Source organism: Procambarus clarkii, chromosome 20 (genome assembly GCF_040958095.1).
Source record: "Procambarus clarkii isolate CNS0578487 chromosome 20, FALCON_Pclarkii_2.0, whole genome shotgun sequence".
Taxonomy (NCBI): Eukaryota; Metazoa; Arthropoda; class Malacostraca; order Decapoda; family Cambaridae; genus Procambarus; species Procambarus clarkii.
The window spans coordinates 39,030,458-39,047,071 of record NC_091169.1 but is presented as its reverse complement, the minus strand read 5'-3'; the positions used below and the strand labels follow the sequence as shown (position 1 = coordinate 39,047,071).

Here is a 16,614-nt window from a genome sequence, read left to right as displayed (position 1 = left end):
GTTTCGGTCCGTCCTGGACCATTCTCAAGTCGACTGTGACAAGACAATCGACTTGAGAATGGTCCAGGACGGACCGAAACGTCCCTTCACCTTCTAGTGTGTGGTCTGGTCAACCCGTCATCTCAAGTAATAATTTGTTATCCTATAGTAAGCAACGTTACAATTGCAACCTATTAACATATGTCCCGTCTTACGAACATTCACCTTTACTCTCCATGGGACTCGACAAACCACCTGGGTTCCTACGTTTCTGGATAGGCTAAAAGGTTGGATTTATTACGGAGTGGGAGATCAAGAGAACGGGCTGGGTACCAGGGGGTCAGATTCACGAAGCAAGTTATGCAAGCACTTACGAACCTGTACATCTTTTATCAATCTTTGGCGGCTTTGTTTACAATTATTAAACAGTTAACGAGCTCCGAAGCTCATTAATACCAAGCTCATCAAGGGAGTACACAGATAGTACACCCAAAGAGTACACAGTACACCAAAAGAGTACACAGTACACCATAGGAGTACACAGTACACCCAAAGAGTACGCAGTACACCAAAAGAGTACGCAGTACACCATAAGAGTACACAGTACACCATAAGAGTACACAGTAAACCATAAGAGTACGCAGTACACCATAAGAGTACGCAGTACACCATAAGAGTACACAGTACACGAGATATGAACCACTACAGGACTGACCCCTCTCCCTCTACCGACAGGAGATGCAAACTACCTCTAATGCCAATTAGTATTGCGGGTCAGGTCTCGTTTACGCTAATGCATTCCGGGCCGGGGCTAAGATGGGGCGGGGCGAGGCTAAAGATGGGGCGGGGCGAGGCTAAAGATGGGGCGGGGCGAGGCTAAAGATGGGGCGGGGCGAGGCTAAAGATGGGGCGGGGCGAGGCTAAAGATGGGGCGGGGCGAGGCTAAAGATGGGGCGGGGCGAGGCTAAAGATGGGGCGGGGCGAGGCTAAAGATGGGGCGGGGCGAGGCTAAAGATGGGGCGGGGCGAGGCTAAAGATGGGGCGGGGCGAGGCTAAAGATGGGGCGGGGCGAGGCTAAAGATGGGGCGGGGCGAGGCTAAAGATGGGGCGGGGCGAGGCTAAAGATGGGGCGGGGCGAGGCTAAAGATGGGGCGGGGCGAGGCTAAAGATGGGGCGGGGCGAGGCTAAAGATGGGGCGGGGCGAGGCTAAGATGGGGCGGGCCGAGGCTAAGATGGGGCGGGCCGAGGCTAAGATGGGGCGGACCGAGGCTAAGATGGGGCGTGGCGAGGCTAAGATGGGGCGGGGCGAAGCTAAGATGGGGCGGGGCGAGGCTAAGATGGGGCGGGGCGAGGCTAAGATGGGGCGGGGCGAGGCTAAGATGGGGCGGGGCGAGGCTAAGATGGGGCGGGGCGAGGCTAAGATGGGGCGGGCCGAGGCTAAGATGGGGTGGGCCGAGGCTCCTGAGTAATGACATTCTGAGGCAGACGGTATTTACAGACCCTCTTCAGGCGATTATGTTTCTCTTAGTTCCAGAGGCCTAGGACTAGAGCTCCCTCCCCCCCCCCATCCCCCGGCCTCACCTAGACAGACAGACAGACCGACCTACCACCTGTCCCCTTGAAAATTACCCCCAGCACCTGTCACTTTAACATTAGAGGTGATCTCTGTCACTTTGCCAAGAGGGAGAGACCTCCCCTATCCGTCATCTCACGCTTTGATAGACAGGCGGACGCTCCCACCTGTCACTTTGAAAGGAAAGGAAAGATAGCATTAACCTGTCACATTGCGAAAGGAATAAAAAATATCACCTGTCACTTTACAAAAGAAAGGACCTCATCTGTCACATTATCAGAGAAGAGGAACTCTATTATCACTTCAAGATAAACGGGGACCTCTAATTTAGATCCATTTTTGATTGATAAGTTAAAGGATGATTTGAGTGGGATCATTGATAACGTTTATCTCACTAATACCTTATTACTATCCCCTTATCTCATTAAAGACATTGTACCTCTCCTCGCCCCATTTTTATCTATATATATCCACACACTTAACTGTAAATCTTCTATCAGACAATCACAGAAAAGCCACTGCTTCACTAGCTCCTTCAAAAAGACTTCAGAAGAGCTTTAAGAGTCCCTGAATCTTGCAGTAATTACCCTGAAGCCATCAACACTGCCACTCTTCTGGTAATGAGAAGTGTCCAGCAGCTGGACACCCTCATAAATACTGTCAAGCGCTATCCTCCCCCGCGATAGCAGCAATATGACTGTCAATTTAAATGCGAGCTCAGTAGGCAGTATATCCTTTGACGACCAAAGATCATATTCACTCCAAAAAGAAATCTACCACTTACGGGCTATTCATGCCCGTGCCACCTCTTGGGTGGTTTAATCTTCATTAGTCAGTCTAAATCCATCCTTCTGAAGATGTATTATTAAATACGAAAGTACTTGAGGAAATTCCTGTCCTAATCCTTCCTTCGAGGTCTGACACTGTCACATTGTTCAACACGTGTTAATTTCTTGGTGATTTACACACACACACACACACACACACACACACACACACACACACACACACACACACACACACACACACACACACACACACACAGCTGCGTGAATTGCACCTGACGTCGCTGGAAGACAGAAGAGCTCGGGGAGACCTGATCACCACATACAAAATTCTCAGGGGAATTGACAGGGTAGACAAGGATGGATTATTTCACACGGGTGGTACACGCTCAAGGGGACACAGGTGGAAGCTGAGTACCCAAATGAGCCACAGAGACATTAGGAAGAACTTTTTCAGAGTCAGAGTAGTTTGTAAATGGAATGCACTAGGAAGTAATGTGGTGGAGGCTGACTCCATACACAATTTCAAATGTAGATATGATAGAGCTCGAGAAGCTCAGAAATCTATACACCAGTAGATTGAAGGTTGAGAGGCGAGACCAAAGAGCCAAACCTCAACCCCCGCAAGCACAACTAGGTGAGTACACTCACACACATACACACAGGCTTTCTGTCCCGGACAAAACGAATTATTCATGTCAACGTTCACCAGATTGGAGAGGGTTCACAAAGGGAATATAGATAGGAGTGTATAAAATAAACCAAGATTAGAATACCAACATTGTATTGAAATTGAATAAATTTAGATTTAAACACTGGTGTGGAAATAGAGTTGGTGATCTGGGGGCATAGATTACCATGTGATTTACCGATACAAGCTCACCAGAGGAACTTATCAGGGGAAAGAGCCAAGCAATTGCGACTATATTAGCACTTGGAAGGGGTCAGAATAAGGATTTGGGATGGGACGAGGGAAAGGAATGGTGCTCAGCCACATTTGGACAGTCGGGGATTGAACGCCGACCTGCATGACGGGAGACCGTCGCTCTACCGTCCAGCCTCAAAAACCGGAGTGTATGTAAAGAGGACCTGCCTTGCATGGTCCAACAGGCGCTCTTCATATGCTCTTTATGTCGGGGCCTGAAACCCAGCGCGTCGGGGGCCTGAAACCCAGCGCGTCGGGGGCCTGAAACCCAGCACGTCGGGGGCCTGAAACCCAGCGCGTCGGGGGCCTGAAACCCAGCGCGTCGGGGGCCTGAAACACAGTACGTCGGGGGCCTGAAACCCAGCACGTCGGACCCGGAAGGAAGAACGCACGAAGGGGTCCGGCTGGGACCATAAAACCGAACGCGACTCGAAGGCATCGCCATTCTAATTTTCTGAGCACCTTGCCCACCAATGCAAGTAATTTAATTTTCGCCAGTCGTAACTTAGACTTATAAAGGTTATAATTAGAGCGGGTTGCAGCCTGTTTAGGCCGCGTAGGGGGGGGGGGGAGGGGGGGAGCCAGGCACTCGTTATACAAGACATAATTTTCAGTCTGGTGCTTTAAGGTTGCCAGGTTGTCTATATCGTGGGAGGAAATTGGCCTTTCATGGTCGTTCTAGGTTCTGTATTCATGCTATATGCCCGGACCAACCGGGCTGTGGTGGGTATGTGGGCCTGCGGGCCGCTCCAAGCAACAGACTGGTGGGCCAAACTCTCACAAGTCAAGCCTGGCCTCGGGCCGGGCTTGGGGAGTAGAAGAACTCCCAGAACCCCATCAAGCAGGTATCAAGCAAATATATAGCGAGACTGGAGCTTTGGGTTCTGTCTCATTTCTGCTTCGAGAATCTCTCTCTCTCTCTCTCTCTCTCTCTCTCTCTCTCTCTCTCTCTCTCTCTCTCTCTCTCTCTCTCTCTCTCTCTCTCTCTCTCTCTCTCTCTCTCTCTCTCTCTCTCTCTCTCTCATGGATTACAAATTACATGGAAACAATGATTCATGAAGCTCCTACTAGTAATTCCTTGTAATAACTAGCAGCATGTAAACTAATACGAAGTAACTACTAAGTTCAAATGACAACAGACTAGTGAACCTAAACGAGGTGGTTTATGGAAAAGGCTTATAAATGCACAAACAGTTTAGGCATTTAAATACCAATTTTTGCATCTAAGTCTGCCACATGAACAGTTACTGCATTTTGACTCCTTAACTACTGAACTTATTTTCATAATTACCTACTTCTTGACTACCGATTTAAGAAGTACTGCTTGAAACGTTCGTTAAGAATAGTAAAAGTTGATTCATTAATCGAAGTGAGAGGGTCGTGATGAGGATGTGTGTGGATAATGCCTGTGGAGGATTTCTAGAGTTGTCTTAATTACGCAGCCTTGCCGGAGGTTAGGCTTCTGAACGGACGACGACGCTTCGGTCCGTCCTGGACCATTCTCAAGTCGATTCCGACTTGAATCGACTTGAGAATGGTCCAGGACGGACCGAAACGTCGTCGTCCCTTCACCTTCTAGTGTGTGGTCTGGTCAACATACTTTAGCCACGTTATTGTGACTCATCGCCTGCTTAGGCTTCTGAAGTTGTATTCATTGAACTCCCCCCACCCCCTCCCCATGCCTCAACCCCCCCCCATGCCTCAACCCCCTCCCCATGCCTCAACCCCCCTCCCCATGCCTCAACCCCCCCCCATGCCTCAACCCCCTCCCCATGCCTCAACCCCCTCCCCATGCCTCAACCCCCCCCCCATGCCTCAACCCCCCCCCATGCCTCAACCCCCCCCCATGCCTCAACCCCCTCCCCCATGCCTCAACCCCCCTCCCCATGCCTCAACCCCCTCCCCATGCCTCAACCCCCCCTCCCCAACCACCCCCCCCCCTTCCCACCCTAAATAAAACATGCATTGCGATCATTTTTCTTTGCACTGTCGTTTCTAAATTAATCTTTCACGGGGATTTCTATATAGTTATTTTGCAAGCCCAAATAAATTACAATCTTCTCATTTATTTATTTCACAATTTGTCACCTTCGTAGAAGCTCAAAAGGTTTGATATAAAAAAAAATTTGGCGTTCTAAAACCCACATCATTCCGGTTCCTGTTGAACCCTAAATGATTTGTTTGTTTCTTTTCAGGAGCAGAGCCACAAGTCATACCGCCCACTGTGCGTGCTCACCTTTCGCCTCAACTACCTGGTACACGGGCTCGAACCCCTCGGGTACCACCTGGTCAACATGTTCCTCCACGGGGTCGTCTGCATCCTCTACTACAGGTCTGTATAGCATTATCTTCATGAACCACGGTGTTGGTGCGTTGTGGTTACTTTGTCTCCAGTGTGTGTGTCTCTCTCTCTGTGTCTCTCTCTCTCTCTCTCTCTCTCTCTCTCTCTCTCTCTCTCTCTCTCTCTCTCTCTCTCTCTCTCTCTCTCTCTCTCTCTCGTACTGTTATTCGAGACGTTGCTTCATGGACTGTCTCTCTCTCTCTCCCCCGTACTGTTATTCGAGACCTTGCTTCATGGACTCTCTCTCCCTCGTACTGTTATTCGAGACCTTGCTTCATGGACTCTCTCTCTCCCCTGTACTGTTATTCGAGACCTTGCTTCATGGACTCTCTCTCTCCCCTGTACTGTTATTCGAGACCTTGCTTCATGGACTCTCTCTCTCCCTCGTACTGTTATTCGAGACCTTGCTTCATGGACTCTCTCTTCCTCGTACTGTTATTCGAGACCTTGATTCATAGGCTCTCTCTCCCTCGTACTGTTATTCGAGACCTTGATTCATAGGCTCTCTCTCCCTCGTACTGTTATTCGAGACCTTGCTTCATGGACTCTCTCTCCCTCGTACTGTTATTCGAGACCTTACTTCATGGACTCTCTCTTCCTCGTACTGTTATTCGAGACCTTGCTTCATGGACTCTCTCTCTCTCCCCTGTACTGTTATTCGAGACCTTGCTTCATGGACTCTCTCTCCCTCGTACTGTTATTCGAGACCTTGCTTCATGGACTCTCTCTCCCTCGTACTGTTATTCGAGACCTTGCTTCATGGACTCTCTCTCTCTCCCCTGTACTGTTATTCGAGACCTTGCTTCATGGACTCTCTCTCCCTCGTACTGTTATTCGAGACCTTGCTTCATGGACTCTCTCTCCCTCGTACTGTTATTCGAGACCTTGCTTCATGGACTCTCTCTCTCCCCTGTACTGTTATTCGAGACCTTGCTTCATGGACTCTCTCTCTCCCCTGTACTGTTATTCGAGACCTTGCTTCATGGACTCTCTCTCTCCCTCGTACTGTTATTCGAGACCTTGCTTCATGGACTCTCTCTTCCTCGTACTGTTATTCGAGACCTTGCTTCATGGACTCTCTCTCTCTCCCCTGTACTGTTATTCGAGACCTTGCTTCATGGACTCTCTCTCCCCCGTACTGTTATTCGAGACCTTGCTTCATGGACTCTCTCTTCCTCGTACTGTTATTCGAGACCTTGCTTCATGGACTCTCTCTCCCCCGTACTGTTATTCGAGACCTTGCTTCATGGACTCTCTCTTCCTCGTACTGTTATTCGAGACCTTGCTTCATGGACTCTCTCTTCCTCGTACTGTTATTCGAGACCTTGCTTCATGGGCTCTCTGATGGTCAAAGTCGGGTTGTTGTAATAGAGTCGTGCTGTTTGCCTGCCGTCCTTGCAAGTCAATATTTAATATTCCGGTTTTAATGAACCGTATTAAAAAGACTCGCTCATTTTACAATGATATTGTGTGGACAAAATATATTTTACTGTTTCATTATATATTGAAATCGATGTTCGAGTGGTTCTCTAAGAAATGTTTTGTATACATTATACAGCTAATACATTAGAAAGCACAGTAGATATTTTCACAGTAGATAGAAACACAATATTTTCTAACACAGTAGAAAATATTGACCTCGATCTGTTGATCTAAGTCACCACAAGTTTAGCCTGGCCCCTGGCCTGGGGCCAGAATCACGAAGCAGTTAGGCAAGCACTTACGAACCTGTACATCTTTTCCCAATCTTCGGCGGCTTTGTTTCCAATTGTTAAACAGCTCCGAAGCACCAGGAGGCTGTTTATAAGAATAACAACAGTTGAATGGGAAGGTTTCATGCTTGTAAACTGTTTAATAAATGTAACCAAAGCCGTCAAAGATTGAGGAAAGATGTACACGTTCGTAAGTACTTGCGTAACTGCTTCGTGAATCTGGCCTCAAACTGCCACCAGGCATATGCAATTTTGAACCGACATTTCATACAGTTCTCATTGAACATATTTTTCATTTTCTTGACCGTGTCTCACCAGAAAGACTCAGATTTGCATAGCCTATAAAGAAGAAAAAAAACCTTTTTAATACATCGAAATATATTTCTCATTGCTACACAAAGGCCCGATCTGAGTGGCATAGTATTCGTATGTATATGTATAAAGTCGAATGTATAAATATACGGACACATTGAACGCGACACGCGCCATCAATCTCAGAAACGTGGGTTCGCGGACTGGCCCGGGCGGCCATTACAGAGGAGCGCCCCATTGACGTCATAAAACTAATGCGACTTCGAAGTGAAAATGAGGTCTGGTTAAGTGGCGGTAATGGGCGGATTGGGCGAGACGTTTATTGGGAGTAGCGCACAATTGTGGCTTGTTCTGTTAAGGGGGAGTGTCTTTGCTGGCCTCTAGTGGCTCTTGCTGGCCTCTAGTGGCTCTTGCTGGCCTCTAGTGGCTCTTGCTGGCCTCTAGTGGCTCTGGCTGGCCTCTAGTGGCTCTGGCTGCTCTCTAGTGGCTCTTGCTGGCCTCTAGTGGCTCTTGCTGCCCTCTAGTGGCTCTTGCTGCCCTCTAGTGGCTCTTGTTGCCCTCCAGTGGCCCTGGCTGCCCTCCAGTGGCCCTGGCTGCCCTCTAGTGGCTCCTGCTGCCCTCCAGGGCTCCTGTTGCTCTCTAGTGCCCCTTGCTGCCCTCCAGTGCCCCTTGCTGCCCTCCAGTGACCCTTGCTGCCCTCCAGTGACCCTTGCTGCCCTCCAGTGACCCTTGCTGCCCTCTAGTGGCCCCTTGCTGCCCTCTAGTGGCCCCTTGCTGCCCTCCAGTGACCCTTGCTGCCCTCTAGTGACCCTTGCTGCCCTCTAGTGACCCTTGCTGCCCTCCAGTGACCCTTGCTGCCCTCCAGTGACCCTTGCTGCCCTCCAGTGACCCTTGCTGCCCTCCAGTGACCCTTGCTGCCCTCCAGTGACCCTTGCTGCCCTCCAGTGACCCTTGCTGCCCTCCAGTGACCCTTGCTGCCCTCCAGTGACCCTTGCTGCCCTCCAGTGACCCTTGCTGCCCTCTAGTGACCCTTGCTGCCCTCCAGTGACCCTTGCTGCCCTCCAGTGACCCTTGCTGCCCTCCAGTGTCCCTTGCTGCCCTCCAGTGACCCTTGCTGCCCACCAGTGACCCTTGCTGCCCTCTAGTGACCCTTGCTGCCCTCTAGTGACCCTTGCTGCCCTCCAGAGGCTCCTGCTGCTCTCTAGTGGCTCTTGCTGCCCTCTAGTGGCTCTTGCTGCCCTCCAGTGGCCCTGGCTGCCCTCCAGTGGCCCTGGCTGCCCTCCAGTGACCCTTGCTGCCCTCTAGTGACCCTTGCTGCCCTCTAGTGACCCTTGCTGCCCTCTAGTGACCCTTGCTGCCCTCCAGGGGCTCCTGTTGCCCTCTAGTGACCCTTGCTGCCCTCTAGTGACCCTTGCTGCCCTCTAGTGACCCTTGCTGCCCTCCAGTGACCCTTGCTGCCCTCTAGTGACCCTTGCTGCCCTCCAGTGACCCTTGCTGCCCTCCAGTGACCCTTGCTGCCCTCCAGTGACCCTTGCTGCCCACCAGTGACCCTTGCTGCCCTCTAGTGACCCTTGCTGCCCACCAGTGACCCTTGCTGCCCACCAGTGACCCTTGCTGCCCTCCAGTGACCCTTGCTGCCCTCTAGTGACCCTTGCTGCCCTCCAGTGACCCTTGCTGCCCTCCAGTGACCCTTGCTGCCCTCCAGTGACCCTTGCTGCCCTCCAGTGACCCTTGCTGCCCTCCAGTGACCCTTGCTGCCCTCCAGTGACCCTTGCTGCCCTCCAGTGACCCTTGCTGCCCTCTAGTGACCCTTGCTGCCCTCTAGTGACCCTTGCTGCCCTCCAGTAACCCTTGCTGCCCTCCAGTGACCCTTGCTGCCCTCCAGTGACCCTTGCTGCCCTCCAGTGACCCTTGCTGCCCTCTAGTGACCCTTGCTGCCCACCAGTGACCCTTGCTGCCCTCCAGTGACCCTTGCTGCCCTCCAGTGACCCTTGCTGCCCTCCAGTGACCCTTGCTGCCCTCCAGTGACCCTTGCTGCCCTCCAGTGACCCTTGCTGCCCTCCAGTGACCCTTGCTGCCCTCTAGTGACCCTTGCTGCCCTCCAGTGACCCTTGCTGCCCTCTAGTGACCCTTGCTGCCCTCCAGTGACCCTTGCTGCCCTCCAGTGACCCTTGCTGCCCTCCAGGGGCTCCTGCTGCCCTCTAATGACCAAAATATCTCGATAGATTTATTGCTTCAAGACTCTGAATGCTTTTATGGGTTGACGGCAGTGTTTCCGTGTTAAGTGATGTATGAGGGGGCGTGGTTGGAGGGGGGGCGTGGCTGGAGGAGGGGGGGGGCGTGGCTAGGTGGGGAGGGGTTGGGGGGGTTGGAGACGACGTAGGTACGATGATTTATATGTAGCTGGATCCTGGTGATATATTTCAGGCTTTGTGTATTCACAGTTCAAACACTGTCAGCCAAACATTGACAGGGATGAATTGTTTGTTTTCGTAGAGAGAGGGAAAAAAATGGCCCGCCTCTTGTCAAACTTGTTCTGGTGCCTGGCATAAAAGTTGCAAATGCCACCAGTTGCCGCTGCTGGGATTTCTCGTGTAGAAAGAGAAGTATTTACTGGTGGAGGGTGCTCCTGCAAGCGCGTACACGCGCGTGTGAGTGAGTGTGTGTCTGACCAAAGAGCCAGAGCTCAACCCCGCAAGCACAGCTAGGTGAGTACGACTGGGTGAGTACACACACACACACACACACACACACACACACACACACACACACACACACACACACACACACACACACACACACACTCACACACACCTTTGGTGTGTGTGTGTGTAAACATATCACAAAGCACGTGGCTTTGAATCGCAAGGGTAACCGACAATGAATAGGAGAATCATTTAAGCTATAAAATAATGACAAATAATGATAAAATTGTGTATATTACCCCAAAACATTTTTGTGGATACATAAGGTTGGCACAATCACGTGAGACAGAGCAGCGATCCTGTGAGCCCAAAAGGTTCTTATATATGATCATGGATTTTACATAATTCTTGGGTTCAGATTCTCTTGGCGCAAGGCTGTTAGGAGCTGGATTGGGTCGTTGAGGCACACAGATTACTGCAATGGGAGTCGACTTTACAAGATCTTCCGATGCTTACAAGACGGTGTTGATGGTATTAACCTGAAAGTTGCAACATGTTCTTACGCTATTTGTTGCAAACTGTTCTCACATTGTTGCAACAAACACACCGATGCTAAAAGCTCGCGTACCAGCACACACACACACAGCTGGGTCCGAAGAGTCAGAGCTCAACCCCCGCAAGTACAACTAGGTAAGTAGTAACTAGGTATGATAGGGAAATGGGACAGGAGTCATTGCTGTAAACAACCGATGGCTGGAAAGGCGGGATCCAAGAGTCAGTGCTCGATTCTGCAAGCACAAATAGGTGAGCGCGCGCACATACACATACACACACACACACACACACACACACACACACACACACACACACACACACACACACACACACACACACACCGGCGGGCCTATACAAAAGTGTTCAAACTGGCCAACTTTACCCAGGACCCACAGGATCCTGCTCCTATCTACAGGACCGACGGCTGCCACCTGGACCCCCCCCTCCACCTCCCCCGCCAACCATCGTTTGGATGCACCATTGTCACTGGCAACAATTGAGGTTTACAGCCAAAACCGGTTTTAGGTCGCGGGTCCACAACAAAGTTGGCCATCCTGACGAACTCTGCGAAAACCTGTCGAATTTGCCTCCCTCCTTCGCTCTTTTCACAGGACTTGTGTAATTCTGCAGCGTTCTTTTGTACTCTCAGGAGATCATTTAGTGTTCCAGGTGGACATTTTTGTACTCTCGGTGCTCTTTGTACTCTGGTTGCGGGGGAATTGAAAGGCTCTTAACCCATTGGGTCGTTCTGTTGAATTGTCGAAGGCGTCGGGGACTGGTTTCTACAATGGCTTAACGTTCCAGGACCTTAATGGACACCCTGCCGTGATGAACTGCTGTGGGAGAATGGCAGGACCGAAGGGTCAGACGTGTGAGGGGACGAGGTCGTGGTGGATGGTCAGACGTGTGAGGAGGCCCAGGACGAAGTCGTGGTGGATGGTCAGACGTGTGAGGGGGCCCAGGACGAGGTCGTGGTGGATGGTCAGACGTGTGAGGGGGCCCAGGACGAGGTCGTGGTGGATGGTCAGACGTGTGAGGGGCCCAGGACGAGGTCGTGGTGGATGGTCAGACGTGTGAGGGGCCCAGGACGAGGTCGTGGTGGATGGTCAGACGTGTGAGGGGGGCCCAGGACGAGGTCATGGTGGATGGTCAGACGTGTGAGGGGCCCAGGACGAGGTCGTGGTGGATGGTCAGACGTGTGAGGGGCCCAGGACGAGGTCGTGGTGGATGGTCAGACGTGTGAGGGGCCCAGGACGAGGTCGTGGTGGATGGTCAGACGTGTGAGGGGACGAGGTCGTGGTGGATGGTCAGACGTGTGAGGGGGCCCAGGACGAGGTCGTGGTGGATGGTCAGACGTGTGAGGGGACGAGGTCGTGGTGGATGGTCAGACGTGTGAGGGCCCAGGACGAGGTCGTGGTGGATGGTCAGACGTGTGAGGGGCCCAGGACGAGGTCGTGGTGGATGGTCAGACGTGTGAGGGGGCCCAGGACGAGGTCGTGGTGGATGGTCAGACGTGTGAGGGGGCCCAGGACGAGGTCGTGGTGGATGGTCAGACGTGTGAGGGCCCAGGACGAGGTCGTGGTGGATGGTCAGACGTGTGAGGGGGCCCAGGACGAGGTCGTGGTGGATGGTCAGACGTGTGAGGGGCCCAGGACGAGGTTGTGGTGGATGGTCAGACGTGTGAGGGCCCAGGACGAGGTCGTGGTGGATGGTCAGACGTGTGAGGGGGCCCAGGACGAGGTCGTGGTGGATGGTCAGACGTGTGAGGGGCCCAGGACGAGGTCGTGGTGGATGGTCAGACGTGTGAGGGGGCCCAGGACGAGGTCGTGATAAACGGTCTATGTAACCCCTTAATGGTCGTTTTGGGAACCAATTTTTCTGGCGTCGGAAACTCTATGTTTTACCTTGAAACAACAAATAACCGGAAGAATAAGAGGTGTGTGTGTGTGTGTGTGTGTGTGTGTGTGTGTGTGTGTGTGTTTGTACTCACCTAGTTATGTTTGCGGGGTTGAGCTCTGGCTCTTTGGTCCCATTTCTCAACTGTCAGTCAACAGGTGTACAGATTCCTGAGCCAACTGGGCTCTATCATATCTACACTTGAAACTGTGTATGGAGTCAGCCTCCACCACATCACTGCCTAATGCATTATATTTGTCAAACACTCTGACACTGAAGAAGTTCTTTCTAACGTTCCTGTGGCTCATTTGGGTATTAAGTTTCCACCTGTGTCCCTTTGTTCGCGTCCCACCCGTGTTAAACAGTTTATCTACCCTGTCAATTCATCTGAGAATTTTATAGGTAATGATCATGTCTCCCCTAACTCTTCTGTCTTCCAGAGTCGTGTGGTTCAGTTCCAGCAATCTTTCCTCGTAGCTCATAACTCTCAGCTCGGGGACTAATCTGATGGCATACTCTGAACCTTTTCTAACTTCGTTTTGTGTTTGACTAGATGTGGACTCCAGGCTGGAGCCGCATATTCCAGTATTGATCTGACATATGAGGTATACAAGGTTCTGAATGATTCCATACACAATTTTCTGAAGGTAGTTCTTATGTTTGCCAGCCTTGCATATGCCGCTGATGTTATCCTTTTGATGTGGACTTCAGGGGACAGGTCTGTTGTGATATCAACCCCCAGATCTTTCTCTCTTCCTAACTTCAGAAGTATTTCCTCTTCCAGCTGGTACTCTGTATTTGGCCTCCTGCTCCCTACGCCTATTTTCTTCACCTTGCACTTGCTCGAGTTAAATTCGGGTAGCCATTTGTTGGATCATTCCTTCAGTCTTTCCAGGTCATCCTGTAACCTCTTGCAGCTCTCCTTTGGCTTAATCCATCTCATAATTTTAGCATCATCAACAAACATTGAGAGGAATGAGTATACCTTCTGGAAGATCATTCACGAATATCAGAAACAAGACAGGGACGAGTACAGAACCCCGTGGGACTCCGCTGGTGGCATCACATAAGTCTAACTCCTCACAGTAAAACTCTGCTTCATGTTGCTTCAGTACTCCCTTATTCATTGGAGCACTTGAGCTTATTCAACAGTCTCTTATGGGGTACTGTGTCAAATGCTTTCTGACAGTCCAAGAAAATGCAGTTTGCCCATCCTTCTCTTTCTTGCTTAATGGTTGTTGCTTGGTTGTAGAATTCTATTAAACCTGTGAGACACGACTTACCTTTCCTGAACCCATGCTGGTGGTGTGTTACAAAGTTCCCTCTCTCTAGCTGTGTGTGTGTGTGTGTGTGTGTGTGTGTGTGTGTGTGTGTGTGTGTGTGTGTGTGTGTGTGTGTGTGTGTGTGTGTGTGTTCACAGGCATTGTGCTCACAGCTCGTTTATGATTGTTACAACACACACACATTGTTAACTAAGACTGGCTAAGTTTTACACATAAGGTTAAATCAGAACAACCACAACGGGGTTCCCCCCTCATTGGGGTTTATATATATATATATATATATATATATATATATATATATATATATATATATATATATATATATATATATATATATATATTATGCTGTCTGCAAGTATATTCACTCAGAGGATATAAAACATAAACATTAAATAGGATAATTTATGAAGCATTAAAACAAAAGTAATGAGGGTTTGAAGATGCAGAGAATGTACCAAAATGTTCGCACTGCAGACTTATACATCAAGTTCTGCTTTGAATAAAAATGCAAGCATAAAAAATCTTGTCGGAGCAAAGGTAGACTTCAAGATAAAATCAGACACATTCCTGCCAGAAGTAGCAGACCTACCGGGTTGTAGTGGAAATGTGGAGCCTGCGGGCCGCACCAAGCAACAGTCTGTTGGACCAAGTTATCACAAGTCAAGCCTGACCTCGGGTCTTAATAAAAACCATTGTTGAATAGTGAGAGAAAGCGTCTGTTGACCCTGTGGTTGATGTTATTATATTTACTGAATGTAATCATATCATATATGTATATATACCAAACTCTCACAAGTTAAGCCTGGCCTCGGGCCGGGCTTGGGGAGTAGAACAACTCTCAGAACCCCATCAACCAGGTATCAACCAGGTAATGTTTATGAAAGGTATTCAGTGAACAAATCCACAAGGGCCGTGACGAGGATTCGAACCTACGTCCGAGAGCATCCCAGACGCTGCCTAGTAGTGTAGTGTGTTAAAGGTATTCAATGCAATGTTGCCAGACCAGGCCTGGCTCTCTGAATTCCCTTTCATCTGGGCTCTAGAAGACTCGAACCGCGGTCCCCCACTTGTATGAGGCTAAAGCTCTGTCGACCGAGCTATTGAGTCGTCTTAATAAGGAATTTTTTTTATTTATTTGTACTTTTTTCACAAGCCTTCCTACCCCTAAGGTCCACGATGAGCCACCTGCCTGTCTCCACACTGAGCCACCTGCCTGTCTCCACACTGAGCCACCTGCCTGTCTCCACACTGAGCCACCTGCCTGTCTCCACACTGAGCCACCTGCCTGTCTCCACACTGAGCCACCTGCCTGTCTCCACACTGAGCCACCTGCCTGTCTCCACACTGAGCCACCTGCCTGTCTCCACACTGAGCCACCTGCCTGTCTCCACACTGAAAGCTTCTTGGGGGCGTCATACGCCTGACTTGCCTTTTTTTGTTCATCTTTTATGGGTTGTCGTGGGAAACTTTGTGCTTTTTTTATGGGATGTCCATGTACTTTTTTTGAGTGCACTTTCATATAGCAGGGAGGGGGGGGGGGGGGTCCAAGTACTTTATATACATATGTATATATCACGTGAGGGGTCCCAGGCAATATGTGCAGGAGTGCACATGTGGCCTGGATGATATGAGGGAGTTGGAGGGGACTAAAAATGAAAATACATATATGAGCTTTCCTGACTACCGCAGGAACACGCGCACACAGACGAACACAGAGCCAGAACCCCAAGAGCCAGAGCTCAACCCCCGCAAGCACAACTAGGTAAGTACAGTAACACACCAACAAGAACACAAACAGCAGAACAGAACAGAACAAGAACACACCCAGAATAATAGACAAGAACAGACTATTTTGAGTGCGTAAGTGCTCCCAGAAGATCAGAAATTACATTTCACCTTTGTAAAAACACATTAATGACATCGTATGTGTAAAAAGAAAATTCCTCGAGCACTGATTATGTAGGCGAGCCATAAATATATGTATTTGTTGTTTTAGCATTGTAAAAACACTATAGTTACATTCTGTGCTTGCTCAACAAATCGGTAAACTGTATGATATCTAACAGATCTCTAAACCTGTCCATTGAAGACAGAAGAAATGTGTATATATATATATATATATATATATATATATATATATATATATATATATGTCGTACCTAATAGCCAGAACGCACTTCTCAGCCTACTATTCAAGGCCCGATTTGCCTAATAAGCCAAGTTTTCATGAATTAATGTTTTTTCGTCTACCTAACCTACCTAACCTAGCTTTTTTTGGCTACCTAACCTAACCTTACCTATAAATATAGGTTAGGTTAGGTAGGGTTGGTTAGGTTCGGTCATATATCTACGTTAATTTTAACTCCAATAAAAAAAAATTGACCTCATACATAGAGAAAAGGGTTGCTTTATCATTTCATAAGAAAAAAATTATAGTAAATATATTAATTCAGGAAAACTTGGCTTATTAGGCAAATCGGGCCTTGAATAGTAGGCTGAGAAGTGAGTTCTGGCTACTAGGTACGACATATATATATATATATATATATATATATATATATATATATATATATATATATATATATAATATGTATATATATTAGATAGT

General features: G+C 49.4%; 1 protein-coding gene across 2 annotated transcripts in view; it reads left to right on the top strand.

The window, feature by feature from the left end:
• LOC123755346 (Transmembrane O-mannosyltransferase targeting cadherins 3) overlaps positions 1 to 16,614 on the top strand; it is a 672,781-nt gene that overhangs the window by 427,418 nt on the left and 228,749 nt on the right. For both annotated transcript variants that reach the window (XM_045737885.2, XM_069327886.1), the window contains one exon: positions 5,458 to 5,594. In XM_045737885.2, the coding sequence (XP_045593841.2) occupies positions 5,458 to 5,594 (137 nt within the window). The remainder of the gene's footprint in view (positions 1 to 5,457; positions 5,595 to 16,614) is intronic.